This window comes from Coenobita brevimanus, chromosome 51, assembly GCF_032717465.1.
Source record: "Coenobita brevimanus isolate Jiangsu-jjx chromosome 51, ASM3271746v2, whole genome shotgun sequence".
Lineage (NCBI taxonomy): Eukaryota > Metazoa > Arthropoda > Malacostraca > Decapoda > Coenobitidae > Coenobita > Coenobita brevimanus.
This window is the reverse complement of record NC_137004.1, coordinates 13,368,374-13,387,941: the sequence shown is the minus strand read 5'-3', so window position 1 is coordinate 13,387,941 and position 19,568 is coordinate 13,368,374. Positions and strand designations below refer to the sequence as shown.

General features: G+C 42.0%; 1 protein-coding gene across 1 annotated transcript in view; it reads right to left on the bottom strand.

Moving 5' to 3' along the window:
• LOC145400178 (neuropilin-2-like) overlaps positions 1-19,291 on the bottom strand; it is a 226,054-nt gene extending 206,763 nt beyond the window's left edge. The window contains exons 1-2 of the mRNA XM_080272691.1: positions 19,189-19,291; positions 16,572-16,697 (exon numbers count right to left, since the gene is read on the bottom strand). Coding sequence (XP_080128817.1) covers positions 16,572-16,697; positions 19,189-19,291 — 229 coding nt within the window. The remainder of the gene's footprint in view (positions 1-16,571; positions 16,698-19,188) is intronic.
• Between the last annotated feature and the right edge of the window lie 277 nt (positions 19,292-19,568).

The following is a 19,568-nucleotide window of genomic DNA, read 5'->3' as shown; positions in this document are numbered from 1 at the left end:
ACCTCCTTTCATTTATCATTACGTTAGATCATCCCATCCTGCGCAAAGATTTTAAGTACGTTAATTTTTTAATACTTCCAAGCTTCTCCATCTCGTAGCAGTTAGGACCCACGTCCAGAATCCATACTGCACATTCAGCATCACTGTGCCTGAGAAAACACCGATCTTTCCAGTCACACTCTCGCGTATGCCCCTGATAATTCACTTATTCTGTTATAAAGCTTCCAGTTGCTTTCCTACTTCGTCTGCTGTTATGCTCCTCCCCAGATGCCTAAAACAATTACTACTTAATCTTTCCAAACCATCTTCACTTAGACTAATCCTCGTACCATCGTGCTCTCTCTCTCTCTCTCTCTCTCTCTCTGGTGCAAGGCATAACATACCTTGCCCGACAGCAGTTATTTCAGTGCTGTTAATTACTTATCTGGTACTGCCATTTAGTGCCAGTAAACAATTAAAGTCTCAACTAATCGGTTTCAACTTGCCCTGTGAAACTCCTAAATAAAGTCTACGGTAATAGGAGGAGGCAGTGGCTCAATTGGTAGAGAGGTGGCCTGCAGTCCTAACGGATCCCGGTTCAAATCCCCGCTGGGGCAGGGAACATTTTATGGATTTGAATATCATAAAAAGTAGACTTTACTGATTTACCAGAAGACCCGACGACATGTCGTAAAAACACCCCCGCAAACGCCAATACACCAGTCCTGTATGAGACAGCCCTAGCATGTATTCAATAAGGACAGTGGGTGTTAACGCCGTAGTGGTGACAGGTGGAGATGTAGGAGAACTACTGGGCACCGGGGATATGTCCTGAGGATAGGCCCTGAAGCCTTTGTCCAGAGTCGGACACATTAACAAAAAAATAATAATTTCACATTCAAGAACTCGCCCTATGAAACTCCTTGGCCTTGCATTTCACCTCTCAAACTTGAAGACATTACCTCCACAATGAAATCAGTTTCTTTGGAGACCAGTGCCCACATATCCTGAGAGTTTCATTTAATTTCATGAAGCCGCTTTTCCGTAATGTTGGTAACAAAAAACAAACTCAAACAAAAACGATACCTTGCCGGGCTCTGTCCGGGCGAGGTAATTATCACTTTCCCCCTCTCCCTTCCCCTGATAAATTTGTTCCTCATATTTTTTTATTTATGCGAGGAAGAAGGAACCAAAGGCCATGATCCCGCAGTAACAGTTCCCTCCAAGAGAAAAACAAAATACAATAGAGAGCCAAATTCAAGATCCGATCATTCTGAGATGCCTGGACACACTACATTTGAAAGACTGGAGATCATAGGCTGCAGGAAATACAGACAGAGGGAGACAGTTCCAGAGTTGACCTGTTGCATAAATGAAAGACTGGGAGTAACGGTTAACTCTTGCATTAGAGAGTTGGACAGAAAAGGAATGAGAGTTTGCTGCCAGACGGGTGCTATGCGCCCGTCGTAGAGGTGGAGGAATGCAAGCAGACAGTTCAGAGGAGCAATGACCATTAAAGTAGCAATAGAAAAGAGATAAAGATGCAACAGTGCGGTGAAGAGACAGACGTTGAAGGGAGTCAGTAAGAGGAGGGGAGTTAATGAGACGAAAAGCCTTTGACTCCACCCTATTGAGAAGAGCTGTATGCGGGGAGCCTCCCCACACATGAGAGTTGTACTCCACACAGGGGCAGATAAAACCCCTGTATAGAGTCAACAATTATGCAGGGGTAAAGAAAGAGCGGAGTCGGCTTAGCACACCCAATCTCTTGGAAGTAGATTTTACAAGAGATGTAATATGATCTTTCCAAGATAAGTCCCAAGTAAATGAAACCCCAAGCATGTTCAAGGATGATGCAGGATTAAGCTGAATATTATTAAACATTAGTGGATATACCTGTGGAAGATTTTGTCGGGTTGATAGGTATAAGAATTGAGTCTTAGATGCATTAAAAACAACCATATTATTTTTACCCCAGTCAGAGATACAAGCCAAGTCAGACATTAGGTGTGCCATAGCCTCATCCCTTGTTTGTTGAAGTAACTGTTGAGATGGGCGTTGCGGGAACCGAATGGAAAGGTGAAGAGTGGAGTCATCAGCGTATGAGTGGACAGGGTTAGATGTACAGCTTAGAAGATCATTGATGAATAAAAGGAAGAGAGTTGGTGGTAGGACAGAGCCCTGAGGAACACCACTGTTGATAGATCTAGGAGAAGAACGATGGCCGTCTACAACAGCGGCTATAGAACGACCAGAAAGGAAGCTAGCGATGAAGGCACAGATAGAAGGATAGAAACCGTAGGAGGGAAGTTTGGAAATTAAAGATTTATGCCAGACTCGATCGAAAGCTTTGAGATGTCAAGTGCAATGGCAAAGCTTTCGCCAAAGTCCCTAAAGGAGGATGACCAGGAGTCTGAAAGGTAGGTGAGATGATCACCAGTGGAGCGTCCCTGGTACTGACGATCGGAAAGAAGGTTGTGATAGGAAAGATGCCTTAAAATTTTTCTATTGAGAATTGACTCGAAAACTTTTGAAATACAGGACGTTAAAGCAATTGGACAATAGCTGGAGGGTTGGGAATAGTCACCCTTCTTTGGGACTAGTTGAATGAGAGCAAACTTCCAGCAAGAAGGAAAGGTACAAGTTGACAGACAAAGGTGAAAGAGTTTGTCTAGGCAGGGAGTTGTACAGAAGGACAGTTCTTGAGAACAACAGGAGGGACCCCATCAGGCCCATATGCCTTGTTCGTACTGAGGCCAGTGATGGCAGAAAATACATCAGCTGAAGAAATTTTTAATGTCAGCCATGAGGAAGTCAGAGGGGGGAAGTGATGGAGGAACAGCACCAGAATCGTCTAAGGTGGAATTGGAGGAGAAAGTCAGTGCGAAGAGATCTGCTTTATCAGTAGAAGAAATAGCTACAGAACCATCAGAGTAGAAAAGAGGAGGGAAGGATGATGAGGTAAAATTGTTAGAAAGATTTTTGGCAAGATGCCAGAAGGAGCGGGAAGAATTCGAGTTGGAGAGTTGAGAGCATTTAGTCTATCTATCTATTGCCAGACGCCTCAATCCCGTTCGGGGTGGCCACAAACAAATAGCCTCCACGTTGCCCTGTCTCCCGCCATTTCAATACCCCGCTCCCAACTCACACTCCCATCTCTCATATACCTCTCCACCCCATCCCTCCATCTCATCCTCGGCCTCCCCCTCCCTCTTCCCCCCTCCACCTCACTCACATACACTCTCTTCGTCAGTCTTTCACCCTCCATCCTCTCCACATGGCCAAACCACCTCAGTGTATTCCTCATAACACTTCCTATCACATCCACATCCACACCACAACGCTCCTTTATATCCTCATTTGTCAGCCAGTCTCTCCATGTGACTCCACAGGCTCCTCTTAAATAACTCATTTCCACTGCTCTCACTCTTGACTTGTGTCCTTCCAGCAACGTCCAAGCTTCACTTCCATACGTTAGAGTTGGTATCACAATACTGTCATGTAGTAACTTTTTCACTTCCATGCTTCTTATCACTGCTTTCAAGGAACCAGCAACCTTTCTTCCCTGCTGTACCCTTTCAAGCACTTCACTCTCCAAACCTCCATCCTTACTCATCACATTACCCAAGTACTTAAACGTACTCTATCTATCTATCTATCTATTGCCAGACGCCTCAATCCCGTTTGGGGTGGCCACAAACAAATCGCCTCCAAGTCGCCCTGTCCCCCGCCATTTCATTGCCCTGCTCCCAACTCACACCCCCCTCTCTCATATACCTCTCCACCCCATCCCTCCATCTCATCCTCGGCCTCCCCCTCCCTCTTCCCCCCCCACCTCACTCACATACACTCTCTTCGTCAGTCTTTCACCCTCCATCCTCTCCACATGGCCAAACCACCTCAGTGTGTTCCTCACAACGCATCCTATCACATCCACATCCACACCACAACGCTCCTTTATATCCTCATTCGTCAGCCTGTCTCTCCACGTGACTCCACAGGCTCCTCTTAAATAACTCATTTCCACTGCTCTCACTCTTGACTTGTGTCCTTCCAACAATGTCCAAGCTTCACTTCCGTACGTTAGAGTTGGTATCACAATACTGTCATGTAGTAACTTTTTTACTTCCATGCTCACTTCCCTGTTCCTTATCACTGCTTTCAAGGAAGCAGCAACCTTTCTTCCCTGCTGTACCCTTTCAAGCACTTCACCCTCCAAACCTCCATCCTTACTCATCACACTACCCAAATACTTAAACGTACTCACATTTTCCAATTCCTCACCATCCAACCTCGCTGTACATTCACTGACTTCACCTCTCTCAAAGACCATCACTTTACTCTTCCCTACATTCACCTTTAGGTTCCGTTTCTTACACACTCTCTCAAACTCATCCACCAAGCCTTGCAGCTCCCCTTCGTCTTCACTCAACAACACAGTATCATCTGCAAACAACAGTACAGGGAGTTTCCAAACACTATCCTCTCTCACCAGGGCCACTCCAACATCCACTACCCTACCTTGTACCTCTTTTATTACCCCATCCATGTACAGATTGAACAACCATGGAGACATGACACATCCCTGTTTCAAACCAACTTTCAAAGAGACAAATTCACTTAGTTCACCATCCACACGCACTGCAGCCTTCGCACCATCGTACATACTCTTCACAGCATTCAACAACTTCCCATCTACTCCATATATTCTTAACACTTTCCACAATCCTTGTCTATCCACCCTGTTATATGCTTTCTCCAAATCCATGAAAGCCGCATACAACTTCTTTCCCTTCTCTAGAAACTTCTCCACTAAAGATCTAAGAATGAATATCTGATCTACACAACCTCTTCCCTTCCTAAAGCCTCCCTGTTCTTCTCCAACTAATTTCTCTGTTCTTTCTCTAACTCTGTCTATAAGTATCCTACCATACACTTTTCCTATTATACTAAGAAGACAAATGCCCCTATGATTACCACACACTTCTTTTTCCCCTTTTCCTTTGTACAAGGGAATAATTATACCTGACTTCCAATCCTCCGGGACTCTACCTTCCTCCCAGGCCAATCTGCACATCTTCCACATCCATTCTACTACTATCTCTCCCCCATGCTTCAGCATTTCACCACACACTCCATCAATTCCTGGGGCTTTCCCCGATTTAACTTTCTTCATTGCTTCCACAACTTCTATCCTACTGATTTCTTCCTGTCTTCTCACCTCCCTCCTTCTCCCAGCCATTCCCCAGCCACTTATACTCGCATTACTTCCATCCTCTACGTTCAACAATTCCTTAAAGTGTTCTCTCCATCTGCTCACTTTTTCTCCCTTCTCCACTAGTAATCTACCATTTTTATCTTTCACTCCCCTGCTAACTTCAATTCCACCCTGTCTTACTCTTTTCACTTCTCTCCAGAACATTTTCTTACAGTCCCTCCACTTTACACTCAAATTCCTTCCAAATTCCTCATCCACTCTCTTCTTACTCTCTCTTACTAATCGTTTCACCTCTCTCTTCCTTTCCACATATAACTCTCTCTTCCGCCTCTCAACTTCTTCCACGCCCCTATTTCTCATCCATTCATTGTATGCTTTCTTCTTTTGTGCCACAGCCTGTTTCACCTCTTCAGTCCACCACGCTGTTCCTTGCACCCCCCTCCGTCTTCTCTTCCTTCCACACACCACATCACATGCTGCACATATTTCTTCTGTAAATATCTTACACACACCTTCCACGTCTCCCATCTGCTCCAATTCATATTTGCCCAATCGTTCCTCCACTTCTCTCTTATACTCTGCCTTTTTCTCATCCTCTTGTAACCTTTCCACTCTCCTTGCATTTAGTATGGATGAAATTATTTTTAGTAGAGCGAAGAACAGACTTAGCATGATTCCGGGCAGAAACGTAAAGACGATGTGATTTAGGGGTGGGTTGGCTCCGGTACCTTTTGTAGGCCCTCTCCTTGTTGCGGACAGCATTAGAACAAGCGTGATTAAACCAAGGCTTTCTTGCGTTAGTCAAAGGATATGAGAAAGGAATGTATGCTTCCATGCCTGAGAGAATAATCTCCGTAATGCGCAAGGCACACTCAGATGGCTCACGGCCATGAAAGCAATAATCATTCCAGGGAAAATCAAAGAAGTACTGCCTGAGGGCCTCCCAGTCCGTGGCTCCAAAATGCCACAGACGACGTTTCCCTGGAGGGTCCACAGGCCGTACCAGAGTGATAGGACAGGTTAAGGTAATAAGGTTGTGATCGGAGGAGCCCAACGGAGAGAAAAGATTAACAGAGTAAGCAGAAGGATTAGTTGTGAGGAAGAGGTCAAGTAGGATTAGTTGTGAGGAAGAGGTCAAGTATGTTGGAGCTCTCTCCAAGGCGGTCAGGGATACGGGTAGGGTGCTGTACAAGCTGCTCCAGGTCATTAAGGATAGAAAAGATGTAGGCTTGTTCACCAGGAGGATCAGTGAAAGGAGAGGAGAGCCTAAGGTGGTGGTGAAGATTAAAATCTCCTAGAATGGAGATTTCAGAGAAAGGAGAAATGGATAGAATGTGTTCCATCATAGAAGTAAGATAGTCAAAGAATTTTTGATAGTCAGTAGAATTAGGGGATAAGTAAACAGCACAGATATATTTAGTCAGAGAATGACAGGAAAGCCGAAGCCAGAGTGTAGAGAATTCAGAAGAATCGAGTTCAGGAACACGAGAGCAATATAAGTCGTTGCGTATGGTATATATACACAACAGCCACCTTTGGCTTTGAAATGAGTATAGAGAAAGTAGGAGGATACAGAAAAGGGTTTGCTGTCAGTTGCCTCAGACAGCTGAGTCTCAGTTAGAAAAAGAAGGTGAGGTTTAGAGGAGGAGAGGTGGTGCTCAACAGAGCGAAAGTTAGAGGAAAGGCCGCGAATGTTGCAGAAATGAAGAAGAAGAGAGTCAGACAGTGGTTCCATGCACCTCGAGTCGTCACCGGGAGAGGGGCGGATGGTGGGGGCATTTATGGTCCCCCCCCTGGGGACCGCATTAGCCCGTTCAAGAACAAACTGAGCAACCAGAGACATCACCGTCCCTCATGCAATCCTATCTTTACCTAATGTATTCCACCCTCCTCCTTCCCACTCGTACATGTGCCCTAATCAGAAAAAAAAAAAAAAAAAAACTGGACTACCCGTCATCTGTGAGCAAGATAGACTGTAATAATACTGTTAGATGAAAACTTGACTATTATGTATCCATCCTGGATGACTCCCAGTGCTGGTTGAGTGACGTGAACTCAAATTTTGACTCTAAACAACATTTATTAATAACTTTTCCTTCCATAACCAATACTTTCTGAGATTTGAGTTTGCGACACAGACAGACACACACAGATACATTTCGTACAAAAATAATGACCATCGACTTCCTCTACCTGGCTCAAGAAAGAAAGGAAAATAGGAAACCTTCACATCAATTAACAATTTCTCTCCCACCCACAGCATCTGTAACACTTGTCACAAAGAATTTCTGTTAACTCTGTCGTATGACTTAGTGTAGATAAGATCTAAATGATGGTGAACCATTGTATCATATGCTGATAAATTCCGACAAACATGGTGAGGGGAATCTTAATACCGCAGTGCGTGTAATGGAAGCTTCTATGCAGGACTTGATTTGAAACCCAGAAGTGAAACGGAGATCGCAAGATGACTGTATGAAGGTATGACAGTACCACATTAACGTACAATCGTGAATTTTAAAAATGGCATACATTAAGGAGTATTTGGGAGTAGTAGGAATTACACCTAAGAAACGCAGAGACTCATTTAGATGCCGTGGCTCAGAAGGTTTGAGCTGTCGACATTGAGGTTGACCGTTGGATCCCACCTAAGGGTCACTGCTCAACTTCAGGAAGGGCAACTGCTCGCAAAGTGCTACACGCATCAACAAAAATCCTCTACATAGAGAAAAGTTTTAGCTCCTTAACGACAGGAGTGCATGAAGTAAAATGCATCAATACGTAGCACTGAGACTCATGAAATATATCTATCAACCGTAGGGTAGATTTTTGTGTGTGTGCGTACAGTCATACAGGAGGAACTTATACGACTCCAACAATGAAAAAAGTTTTGTGTGAAAGATTTTCAAGGTAAGAGTAGGCGTGGAATGCCACGCAGATGGCTGGCTATGGTAGGAATGTGTGAGAAAACAAATCAGAAGTTGGGAGAGAGAAAGAGAGAGAGAGAGAGAAAAGCAAGGTGGGATGACGATGAACGGGTGACATATACAAGTAAACTGTCATGCACAAAACACACATACATGCGCGAAGAACCAAGGGGAAAAAAATCAGATTTCACATGTACACCTCTCACTGCCAACAACCTTTCCCAGTTCGTACTTTCCCAGCATGGGGATGGGCTACTTCTGGTTACCTCCCTCATTTAGCGAAGAGATTAGATCTTGCAGTGGACCTTATCCGGACTGTTACTGATGCAGGTAAGACGCACTGTGTTGAAATATGCGCTTGTGTAAATGTAGGCTGTGTGTTTTTATGTTTGGTGATACGTGTATATGTGTGTGTGTGCATTCATGTTGTGTATGCAGTGTAAGCTTGTGCAATTGTTTAAGCAAGTGTCTGTGTGCGCATGTATGTGTTTAAGTATATCTGTGTGCAAGAATTAATGTTTTTTGAGTATGTATATGCATACGTGCGTGTGTATGCACAAGCATCCGTGTGTATAAATTATGTGCGTAGGTGTGTAGATTTGCATGTTAGATTGTACTTGCACGTATGTGTATGGAGGCGTATATATGTGTATATATATATGCATTTATGTATGCATGTGACTGTGCTGGAAGAAGAGGGGGTGGGGACAAGTGAACCATTGAGATGCTGCCCACACCACCATAAACCTGATGAGCGGACGGCTGGCTGCCACTGCCTTTATGTACCATTAGGCTCAACTACCCCATTATAACCCTCACATGGACCAACCTTCACATACATCCTCCTCTTCTGTCCACCACCAAATATACACCTATTAACATCCGCCCTTTTCATGAATCACCCTCCTCCTGCAAATACAAACCTATTTACATCCATCCTTCCCATACCTCCTCCCCCCTCCCCGCCAGTCACCCAAATACACACCCGTTTACCTACACCTTTCTCATACACCTACCCTCTTATTGACTCAAAATACACATCTATTTACATCTATCCTTCTCATAAATCCTCCCCCCCCTCCCTACTGCCCCCAAATACACAGCTATTTATATCTATCCTTCTCATACATCCTCCTCCTCCCCTATTTGCCCTAAAGCCTATTTACATCCAAATTTTTCATTCATATTCCCCACTATCCCAGCAAACGTACTCCTACATCGCGGGATATCCACATTAACATAGGCTCGACAGTATTAACACAAGTACATCCACATTTCCGTAAAAACATCCATACTAATTTAAGATTATTCACATTTAAGCAAGTCCACCCACACTGAGGTAAACATATCCACACTAACGCGCACACATCCATTTTAAAGTCAATACACTCACATAAACAATAGCAAATCCTCACCAATGCAAAGGCCCCCAGATTAGCGCAAATCATTAACATTAACGCAAACACATCCATGTCAACGCAAATACTCGTATAGTCACGTTAACGTCAACATATCCGCATTAACGCCAACATACTGTATTCACATTAACGCGAACACTTCAACATTAACAAACTCACATATCCCCATTATAGTAAGGACATCCACAGTTACACAAACACATCCATGTCAACACAATCGCATCCACATTAAAACACACACAGCTACACTAAAACAAATACATTCACATTTAAGCTTGCACCTTCACTTTAACGTAAGCAAAAAGGCATTCCCATTAACGCAAACACATCCATATCACCAAAGACATCCACAGCACAAACACATTTGCAATGACTCGAACACAGACACACATCTACATTAATCGAAACCCATCTACACTGACTCAAACACATCTACTATAAGGCAACATTTTCGCTTGAACACAGGACCATTTGCATCAAAATAAGCACATTCACATTCAAAAGTACACGATCTGCACATCCACCCAACCATGATGCAGTCCAGTATTACCTCCATCAGGTGCGTAGAGGTTCAGGGGTAGGCTACTCGGTCCACACATTTGAGGCAAGAGTGACCAGTTGGTCTTCCCTTAGCGGCACTGAGTATGCAATAAACCCAAACCACCCCTCGGAATTAGACATTCGAAGATCAAAATCATGAACAAAAAGTATTCCCTTATACCAGCAAATACAAAATCCATTTCGTTAACATCTCTGAAATTAAAGACTCCATCTAGTGCTGGTTTGATATAAAACTCATTGATATTAATTATCAAGATAATGGCTGTTGCGGTATGTTTCTCTGACTGGATAGGTTCAACATGCGAAGCTGAAATGATATGCAAGGCAGTGTAGGTGCTGTGCAGCAGAAGGGACAATTTAACTACTAGTAACAGTGAAAAACACACTCAGCACCCTTCACACTGACACAAGCGCATCGACATTAGACTAGGCACAAAAACACCTCAACATTAACAAAAGCACGGATGCGAGCGCATGCACGCAAGCACACGCACACGCGCGCGCACACACACACACACACACACACACACCATCTCCAGCAACCTCTTCAGCATGAAGACGTATTTTACAGTTCATTCTCGTTGCCGTTAAGCTATTACATTCAGCCTGGGGTAGATCTTTCGTAACGAACTGAATCCCGTGAATAGCCAGGGTTGCAATACCAGACATAGACATTTCCAACAGCAAGCACAGATTTACACGCATGTCATATGGAAGAGCGTTGGCATGCCGTTCCGAAGGATGCGATATCGGTCCAAAGGTGGCCAGGCAACAGCTTAGAGATATTAATTTTGATATTTGTGCCTTATCAGATCTCTTACAAGGCCTTTGGACATGATACAAACACATCCCCGCCAATACCATCACCTCAGGCCTGAATGAGGCAGCCCTAGCATACGTACACTGAGTATGAATGTTTGACATTAGTGTCTAAGTAATGATACTTGACGCGACAGCGTTATCTGATACAGAGGTTAAATCTGCAAGTGTCTTTCCCACGGTTGAAACCTCCAATCTTTTACATGGACTGTGTTCAGACATGCCAAAACAGACTGCCTTGAGAGGATAGGCTTCACATGCTTACGGCCTTTGGTTCTTTAGTATTTGCTAGGAAACAAAAAATCAAAGCAGAACCAGAGGAACACAAACACTCAGGGCGCAAACAGTCAGGCACAACTCGTTCAAGGTATTGCTCAAGAGTCAGTAAAAAGCAACACATACACGGACAGAAAAATATCTTAACCATTTCCTTCTGGTCACGTGTTGCTGACAAGAAGATTAGAGGCCTCATGGGAATTGGATATCTCGCAAGGAGGAGAACCCAACCTTGCACTTGGATTTACTCCTTTATGTGTGTGTGTGTGTGTGTGTGTGTGTGTGTGTGTGTGTGTGTGTGTGTGTGTGTGTGTGTGTGTGTGTGTGTGTGTGTGTGTGTGTGTGTGTGTGTGTGTGTGTGTGTGTGTGTGTGTGTGTGTGTGTGTGTGTGTGTGTGTGTGTGTGTGTGTGTGTGTGTGTGTGTGTGTGTGTGTGTGTGTGTGTGTGTGTGTGTGTGTGTGTGTGTGTGTGTGTGTGTGAGATCGAAATCGGTATGTCTCTTCGGATCTTTTTTTTTTTTTCCCGAAGCGGAGTTTTTCAATACATCTGGATTTCTGAGTTGCTCACCTGATGAGAGAGAGAGAGAGAGAGAGAGAGAGAGAATAATGAAGCCACCATTATAACGTGTACTCTTGAAGAATTTCATCACTTATAAAATAACAAAAGCCTATCAATCCTGTAGGCCATGCAGTTCAGTAATGTCAAATCAGGAATGTATGAAACTCCATTACAATCGCCTCTCCTTTGAAGGCAATAACACTAATATCAGTCAGTGGCATCTATCCTCCGACGTCTGTTGGAACAGAGTGCCAGATTTTTCCTGACCATGAAAGGATTGCACAAACTCTCTCTCTCTCTCTCTCTCTCTCTCTCTATATATATATATATATATATACACAGTATATATTCATTCATTTTCATTCATCATCCAATTCTACGTTGCCCCATGAGAAGCGTAGAAACCCGGGGCTAGGCAATTTGGTCCTGATATTTAAGATGAGAGTGACCAGCCTCACTCATCCCTGAATAGCATTACATGAGCAATAACCCCAACAACCCCTTGGATATAAACCTTCACCAGCTCAATCCGATTGGAGTGCTGTAATTACCCACTAAACCACCAGGTGCCATAATTTGGTTATATGGTTACCATCCAGCGCAGTAAATGGTTTCCTGGTGTACAGGAAACCATTAGGCTTGTCACTCAGTGTAGAGTCACCCATGGGCAGAAGGAAGAGCAATGAATGAAAGAAAGAAAGAAAGACAAAAGAGGGAGTGTAAAGTCACCCGTAGGCAGAAGGACGAGGTACATATATATATATATATTATATATATATATATATATATATATATATATATATATATATATATATATATATATATATATATATATATATATATATATATCAATCAATCAATCATTTCCTGTGGCACCCTCGGGGATGCATAGGGCCTCGATGAACTCACACCACCACATCCTATCTTGTGCTAACTCAAGATCTCCCCAACCCTCATCTCCAGCTTCCCGTCTCATTGTCCTCACCCACGTCTCTTTTGGCCTTCCTCTACCTCTCCTACCAACCTGGTGTACCTCGTACTATTCCCTGTCTCCTATACACATGTCCTAGCCACTTCCATCGTGAGAATCTAACATATTCATCGATCGGCTACACTCCCGTTATTTCTCTAATTCTACTATTTGGTATCCTTTCCCACCACTTACCTCCTAATATTCTTCTAAGTGCTTTATTTTCAAACACCATATATATATATATATATATATATATATATATATATATATATATATATATATATATATATATATATATATATATATATATATATGTTAGCCAATACAGTTCAGGTACATCAAACTGGGACTCGAAGGGAAAAAAAAAAAATATCCGGGACCGAACAAGGACCACACTAGATGATGACTTCACTGCCGGATCCGCTACCATGTACAACACGGCCGTGTGTGTGTGTGTGTGTGTGTGTGTGTGTGTGTGTGTGTGTGTGTGTGTGTGTGTGTGTGTGTGTGTGTGTGTGTGTGTGTGTGTGTGTGTGTGTGTGTGTGTGTGTGTGTGTGTGTGTGTGTGTGTGTGTGTGTGTGTGTGTGTGTGTGTGTGTGTGTGTGTGTGTGTGAACAAAATATTACAAAAAGAGTGTACACGATTTTAATCATACCTGCTGGAAATATTGTGGGTCATCCAATGAGTGAACCTGTTGTTTTTATTGTACTAGGTCAAACGTTTAGGTCTTAGGTTTAGGCCAAAGTCGGACCAAGTAAAGCACCATGTTAACAGTTTTTATCCAGTTTAAACCAAGCCCGGGGGAAAAGTTGATGGAACAGCAAGAATTATTTGAAAAGTCAAAAGTCAAGGTCACAGGGCAGGGTAAAATGTCGTCCCGTGAGTGCTTTTGTTTACACTATAACTTAAATTTGTTTGGATTCGATTTTAACAAAACTTGGTGAAGGGCTTGAGGGTCAGCCAAAATGTATTATTTTTTCTTAAGAATAATAGGTTAACGCTCAAGATCTCAGGGAAAGGCCAAAGGTGAAGGTCAGTGGCTAAGCTCAACTCAAACTGATCTGTTCTGATTTGAACCAAAGTTTGTGGAGAAATTAAGGGTTAGACAAGGATGAGGCGATCTGCGTCTGAAAGTAATTTGTCGAAGGTCAAAGTCACAAAGTTAAATATTCAGCCGTTGGATCAGATGGTAGTGGAGTGTGATGGTATTTAGAAAGGCCTCTCATAAAGAAGAGGCTAAAGTCAATTATAAATGACTTCTCCTGTTTAAAAGATCTCTAAGGAGGCCCCCTCCCCCCAAAAAAAATCACCTAAATGAATGGAAGAATTGAATAGAAAAAAGTGTCATCGTGCTGCAAAGGTTAATATCACTATGACGAACAAGGTCCTCCGTAATCAACAGGACCTTGATGAAGTAAAGGCTCATGAATGCATGTCTCTGAAACAACTGCTGTGCTTACATACAGAGTTTCAGTATGTTTGTTTATGCCACTGTTGCCACAAACGGATGATTTTATTCAACTTAACAGGGATCCTATTTTGTTACATTCGTTTTCCTCATCTAAGTAAAACCGTTAAGAGTCAGCCAAAATTTTGTTCAGAGTTCATAACAAGCAGCCGAATATTCAGAAAGATAAGTCTTGAACCATATTCCTGTGGCTAAAACAGAAATTTCTTATGTTGCAGTGAAGGTATAACGTCTTCACTCTGATGATGTATTTTCACTTCATTCTTGCTGCTTCCAGACGATTCTAAGTTCAGAGAGAGTTTTCGTGCCGGATTATTAAGATACATACTAGGATACAGTTTTCATTTACCCTTTGACAGCCAGAGGTCTCCCTAGAGCTGACAAAATCGTCTTTAGTTAGCGAGAATATATAATTAAAATACGTTATCGGATTGAAGAGGAAACATAGTGAATACTGGTCCGTTTGGAAGTAGGTTACTCCAATACGTAGCCACTTTGATAATGATGGAGTTTGGTGGTCTATTATGTTAAGAGTCCCTAGTTGGACTGATAGCTTTTCTTGTGCTGGGGTTTGATAGTCTAGAGGTCAACTGGGTTTGTCGATTGCATGATGCTACTAAGGGACGTCAGGAGGATATCTACCCATAACTCTTTGTAGACGTAATACAGGCTTGTCTGTTTTCCTTAGGTTAACGCCAGACGAGTCCTCCAAGGGTTAAATGGAAGCCAGTGGACTACGGTAGGCTAGCCTTGGGCACCAGTAATCTGGTGCATGGATTTGTTTTTTTTTATTCATTTGTTTTTCCTTCCTCTGTTCTGTTATTTAAAAAAAAAAAAAAGAACAGCGGACACCAGTAATCTGGTGCATGGATTTTTTTTTTTTAATTCATTTGTTTTTCCTTCCTCTGTTCTGTTATTTAAAAAAAAAAAAAATTGTGGGCTGTAGCCATTTACATTATAAACAGTTTTCATTAGTGTCCATTAGACACGACATTGCAGCATCTGCGCTAATATCATCATACTAGTCCTGAATGAGACACCCCAAGCATATCTCATACAGACGACCCGATGCTGAAAATATTCTGAAGGTGGTGACACGCGAGGTTGTACGGTATTATATCTTTCTAATCCCCCAAGCAGACACATAAAAAAAAAAAAAAAAAGAATAAATAACATGAAAATCACTGGCATGTAGGACTGTCAGCCTCAGCAGACGGACATCATATCTAAAACCCACAAGCAGACAAAAAACAAACAAACAAACAAACAGAGGCCCCCCAAGGGGGGAATCGTACCAGCCGCGAGCCGATACATATCTAGCGCGGCTCGGAATATGACCTTGACCTTGACCTACTTTCACCAATTTCGAACTCGTATGAGATTTTCATCCCTACTACACACCTGAAAATTTAATGATGATATCTTTAGCGGTTGCGAAGTTATCGTGCTAACAGACACAAAGACATACAGACAAACTGAAAACAATACTCGTGGGAGGTTTTCATCTCTACTACACACATGTAAAATTTTGTGAAGATATCTTGAGCTGTTGCGAAGTTATCGTGCTAACACACACACACACACACACACACACACACACACACACACACACACACAGAAACTGAAAACAAAAGCAGCTTCGCTATCGCGGCTGGTAAAAACTACAAAAGGCCATGAGCATTGAGCATTCTCTATTTCCACTTCCACTCAAATGATCTTAAAAAAAATTTATGGTCACTGTTGTGACTATGCTTCCATCACGGTACCGAAATGTATTATAAATACTTACGCTAACTACTGAAAATCATACAGGCATAAGATTATATTCTAGCAAAGCTGTCTTATGAACAGCACACATTTTCCACGGTGCTTCAGTTCTAACTAAACTCGTGAATCATCGCTGAAACATTCAAGTAGACTTGCGCCCGCATCTCCGACAAATCTCCGACACATTAGACAAAGCTTTTAACATACGGATAATAAATGGATTAATGGGTGCTCTGAAGTCAAGAAAAATATAGTTTCAATTTTAAGCAAGAGGAAGTTTATAATTATTAGATACTGGTAAGCATGAATGATATTTCAAAACTAAACTATGCAGAAAAAGTTATTTATAATTTAGTGATGAAGCATTCAACATTCATATAAGACAGACTAACCAGACCAAGGTCAAACTGAGTGCCGTTTCTTGCGCACTTCTATATCAGTATAACCACAGTCATCACCACAACAAAAAACATAACATTTCGATAATCCTACCACCACAACCGTAATAGTTTCCCACCACCGCAGCTATAACATAACATTTTCAGTAACTCCACCACCACCACCACCACCACCACCACCCCATACAGGCCATTTCATTGGTCTCACCTGGGCCTCGAGTACACGGGACGGCCGGAATCCTGACGGGGGGGAAGATAGGGGGGATGAAGGGAGGAAGAGGGGGAAGGTAGAAGGGCAGTAGGGGGTCCATTGCACACCCGTAGAGGTCTTCTGCTGTGGGCAATCAGAAACCTTTGGTAGTCACTTTTGAAGAGAAGATGGTTTATTAAAATTTGTGGGCTGAGAATATTATTTGTTTATTTAGTAAGGTATATGTTGAACCCTGGGTTCGCTCTGTGTCTGATGTGCAAACATGTTAAAATATTTGTCTTAAATTTCCAGGAAATTAAATGTATAATTTGATGGTTAGAGAATCATAATTTAAACTGTCTTCTCTTGTGTTACTGAATGTACCCACAGGAAGTAAGTGAAGTGAAGGTGGTGGAGTGTTTGCCATGTTGTCCATAACCTGTTCGTTGCTATGAAAAGTGAGCATCTCATTTCCAGGAACTAGCTCATCCTAAACCCCACTGACATTGTCTCCCAAGCATTATAAGAGTTAACCCTTTCGCTGCGACTTGCAAACTTTGCATTATACTCAGACTATCCTGAAAAGATTATATATGGCACAAAAAAAAAAAAAAAAAAAAATCCGCATCAACGTTCTTAAACTAAGAAGTACTGAGACATGATACGACGTTAAAGAATAAACAAATGAAACAAGGAAAATTATTCGAACAACAGCGCACAGTAATGAGTAGTGAGCACGAAGCCATCTCTCATTTAATTCAAAAATATTCTACTCGACTCTTCTTTCTAAAGCGACAATAATGTTTTGAATTCAAAATGGGGATGAATTTATTTACTACGATTTTAAGACGTTTCATAATTAGACTTATGTAACATATTACGCCTAAGGAAACTGAGACTGAAGAGAATGCTGGTCGCAATGCTCTAGCCTTAACAACGGACTATCAAGACACGAACTGATAGACAGGTTGTTCAGATGTTTAGAAGTGTCAATGGTTTCTGTTTAAGATAAGATGTAAAGAAAGCAGTTTTTGTACAGTACGGTATGTTAAAAACAGTTCAAAAATATACTATCAGTCTCAGAAATTTTTTTCATTTACTAAACGGATATTACACCGAACTACCTCTAGCTTGTAAGGCACATGTCTGTATACCCCAAACGTGACTGTATAAAACAGCATTATGTTGGCAAAATGTTCTGACACAAAAGCAGAATGCAGACATGTAAGTATTTTGGGCCTGTCTGGTTACCCAGAGCTATAAGAACTCTTAGATGAAATCCATGACTTCGCAGATGCTTTGGCCTATATACAAGGCTGATAAAAAGTTGTAACTCTGATACAAAATTAGAGAGAAAGCATTAGCCTAGGTCAAGGGCGTATAAAAAGCTCAGACGTTATATGGCTCGAGAATCTTGGCACATCACCCACGTGAGTAAATGCCACGCACAGCAGCATCACCAGACAAGATTTATGGTCCAAGAGCTAGCTGAGATTTATTTGACATGGAAGCTATAAAAGCTTTGACTGGTGGTTGATGTACAGGTAGCCTACCTGACCACAGGAACCTTTGTCTTAAGTGCAGCCAATGGGGGATGGGGCAGGGGGACCCTTTAAAATACCCCCAAAATCACTTTTATTTGACATAGAGTTTATAAAACCAACTCTTGTGCTAAACTGTTGGGAAAACGGTACTAAATATGAATCTGCAACTTAAAACAAATTTCTGTGGTGAAAAGGTCATTTAAGACAGGTGCTAATTAGTGCTAAATAGTGTTTTATTTGACGTAGAAGCTACAAACTTGAAACTACATAGAAACTGTAGAATAAGGTCAATATATCAAGAATCACCAACTTAAGACAGAACTATGTGGTGGAAAGGTCACTTAGACAAGGTCATAGGTCACTGATTAATGGTTTTCCTTAAGCATATACGATCAAAAATGCATGATATACCAATAAAACCTTCATGAAAATGAAGCTTTTGGTGAACTTCTTCAGAACAGGTAGTAAGAACTCCACTCCTTCTGTGTGTTCTACCATAGATTAATGAAAATCTAACAAAACTATACAATTTGACCCCTCTACAGCTACTTGCACATTTGATATCAAACCTATAAAACTGAAACCACTTGCAAAATGTAGAGTTTGGTCCCTCCAACAATAATCAACAACTTAAGACATAATTACATGGTGGAAAGGTCACTTAAGACAAGGTCAAAGGCCAGTTTGCACCGAATGACCTTTGATAGGCCTTTAATTGGCATGAGGCCTACAGAACTGAAACCAGTTGGAAAACGTCAAGGTTGGTTCCTTCATCAATAATCACCAGCATTAGCCAAAAGTATTTGGTGAAAAGGTCATTTAAGACAAGGTCAATGGTCACTTTACACTCAGTGACCTAACAGACTATAGATCTTAATGTACTCTAAACAGAGGTACCAAGCTGTAGTGTTTCATGGTTTTATTGTGATATATGGTTAAGATATGATTATCAGGATATGCCAATAGAACCTGCCAACTCGTTTTTATTGAGGGTTGGAAACTGCCATGCTGTGTCTTCCTGTGACTAATGTCAACAGCCTTAAATATATCTTGCTATTAAGGCTCCTATTCTTCATCGGATGATGGCATACTTCCCTCATCTGAGGAGCTGGGTTCCAGCTCCAACAACAAACTGTCATCATCCTCTGCACCAGTTTCAAATGACGATTCATTTGGGACAAGAGTTTCTGGCATTTGGGGTCCATCAGACCATAGGATTTCATAGACATTTTCTTTCAGTTCCCATCCATCGTCTTTGCTGGGCAGTTACTGTATCATTTTCTCATGGGAGTCTGCCCACATTAGGCAACAAATGTAGCACGTTTGATTTGCTGGGTGACTTCAGCTTCACAAGGTGGAATCACTGATGCATCAATACCCTTCAGTTCTTCGAGGAGATTCTTTGCTGTAACTTTTGGTGCAAAAGTTTTTTCAAAGACCCTGAAACGATGCGTGTTCAGAGAATGTGTCT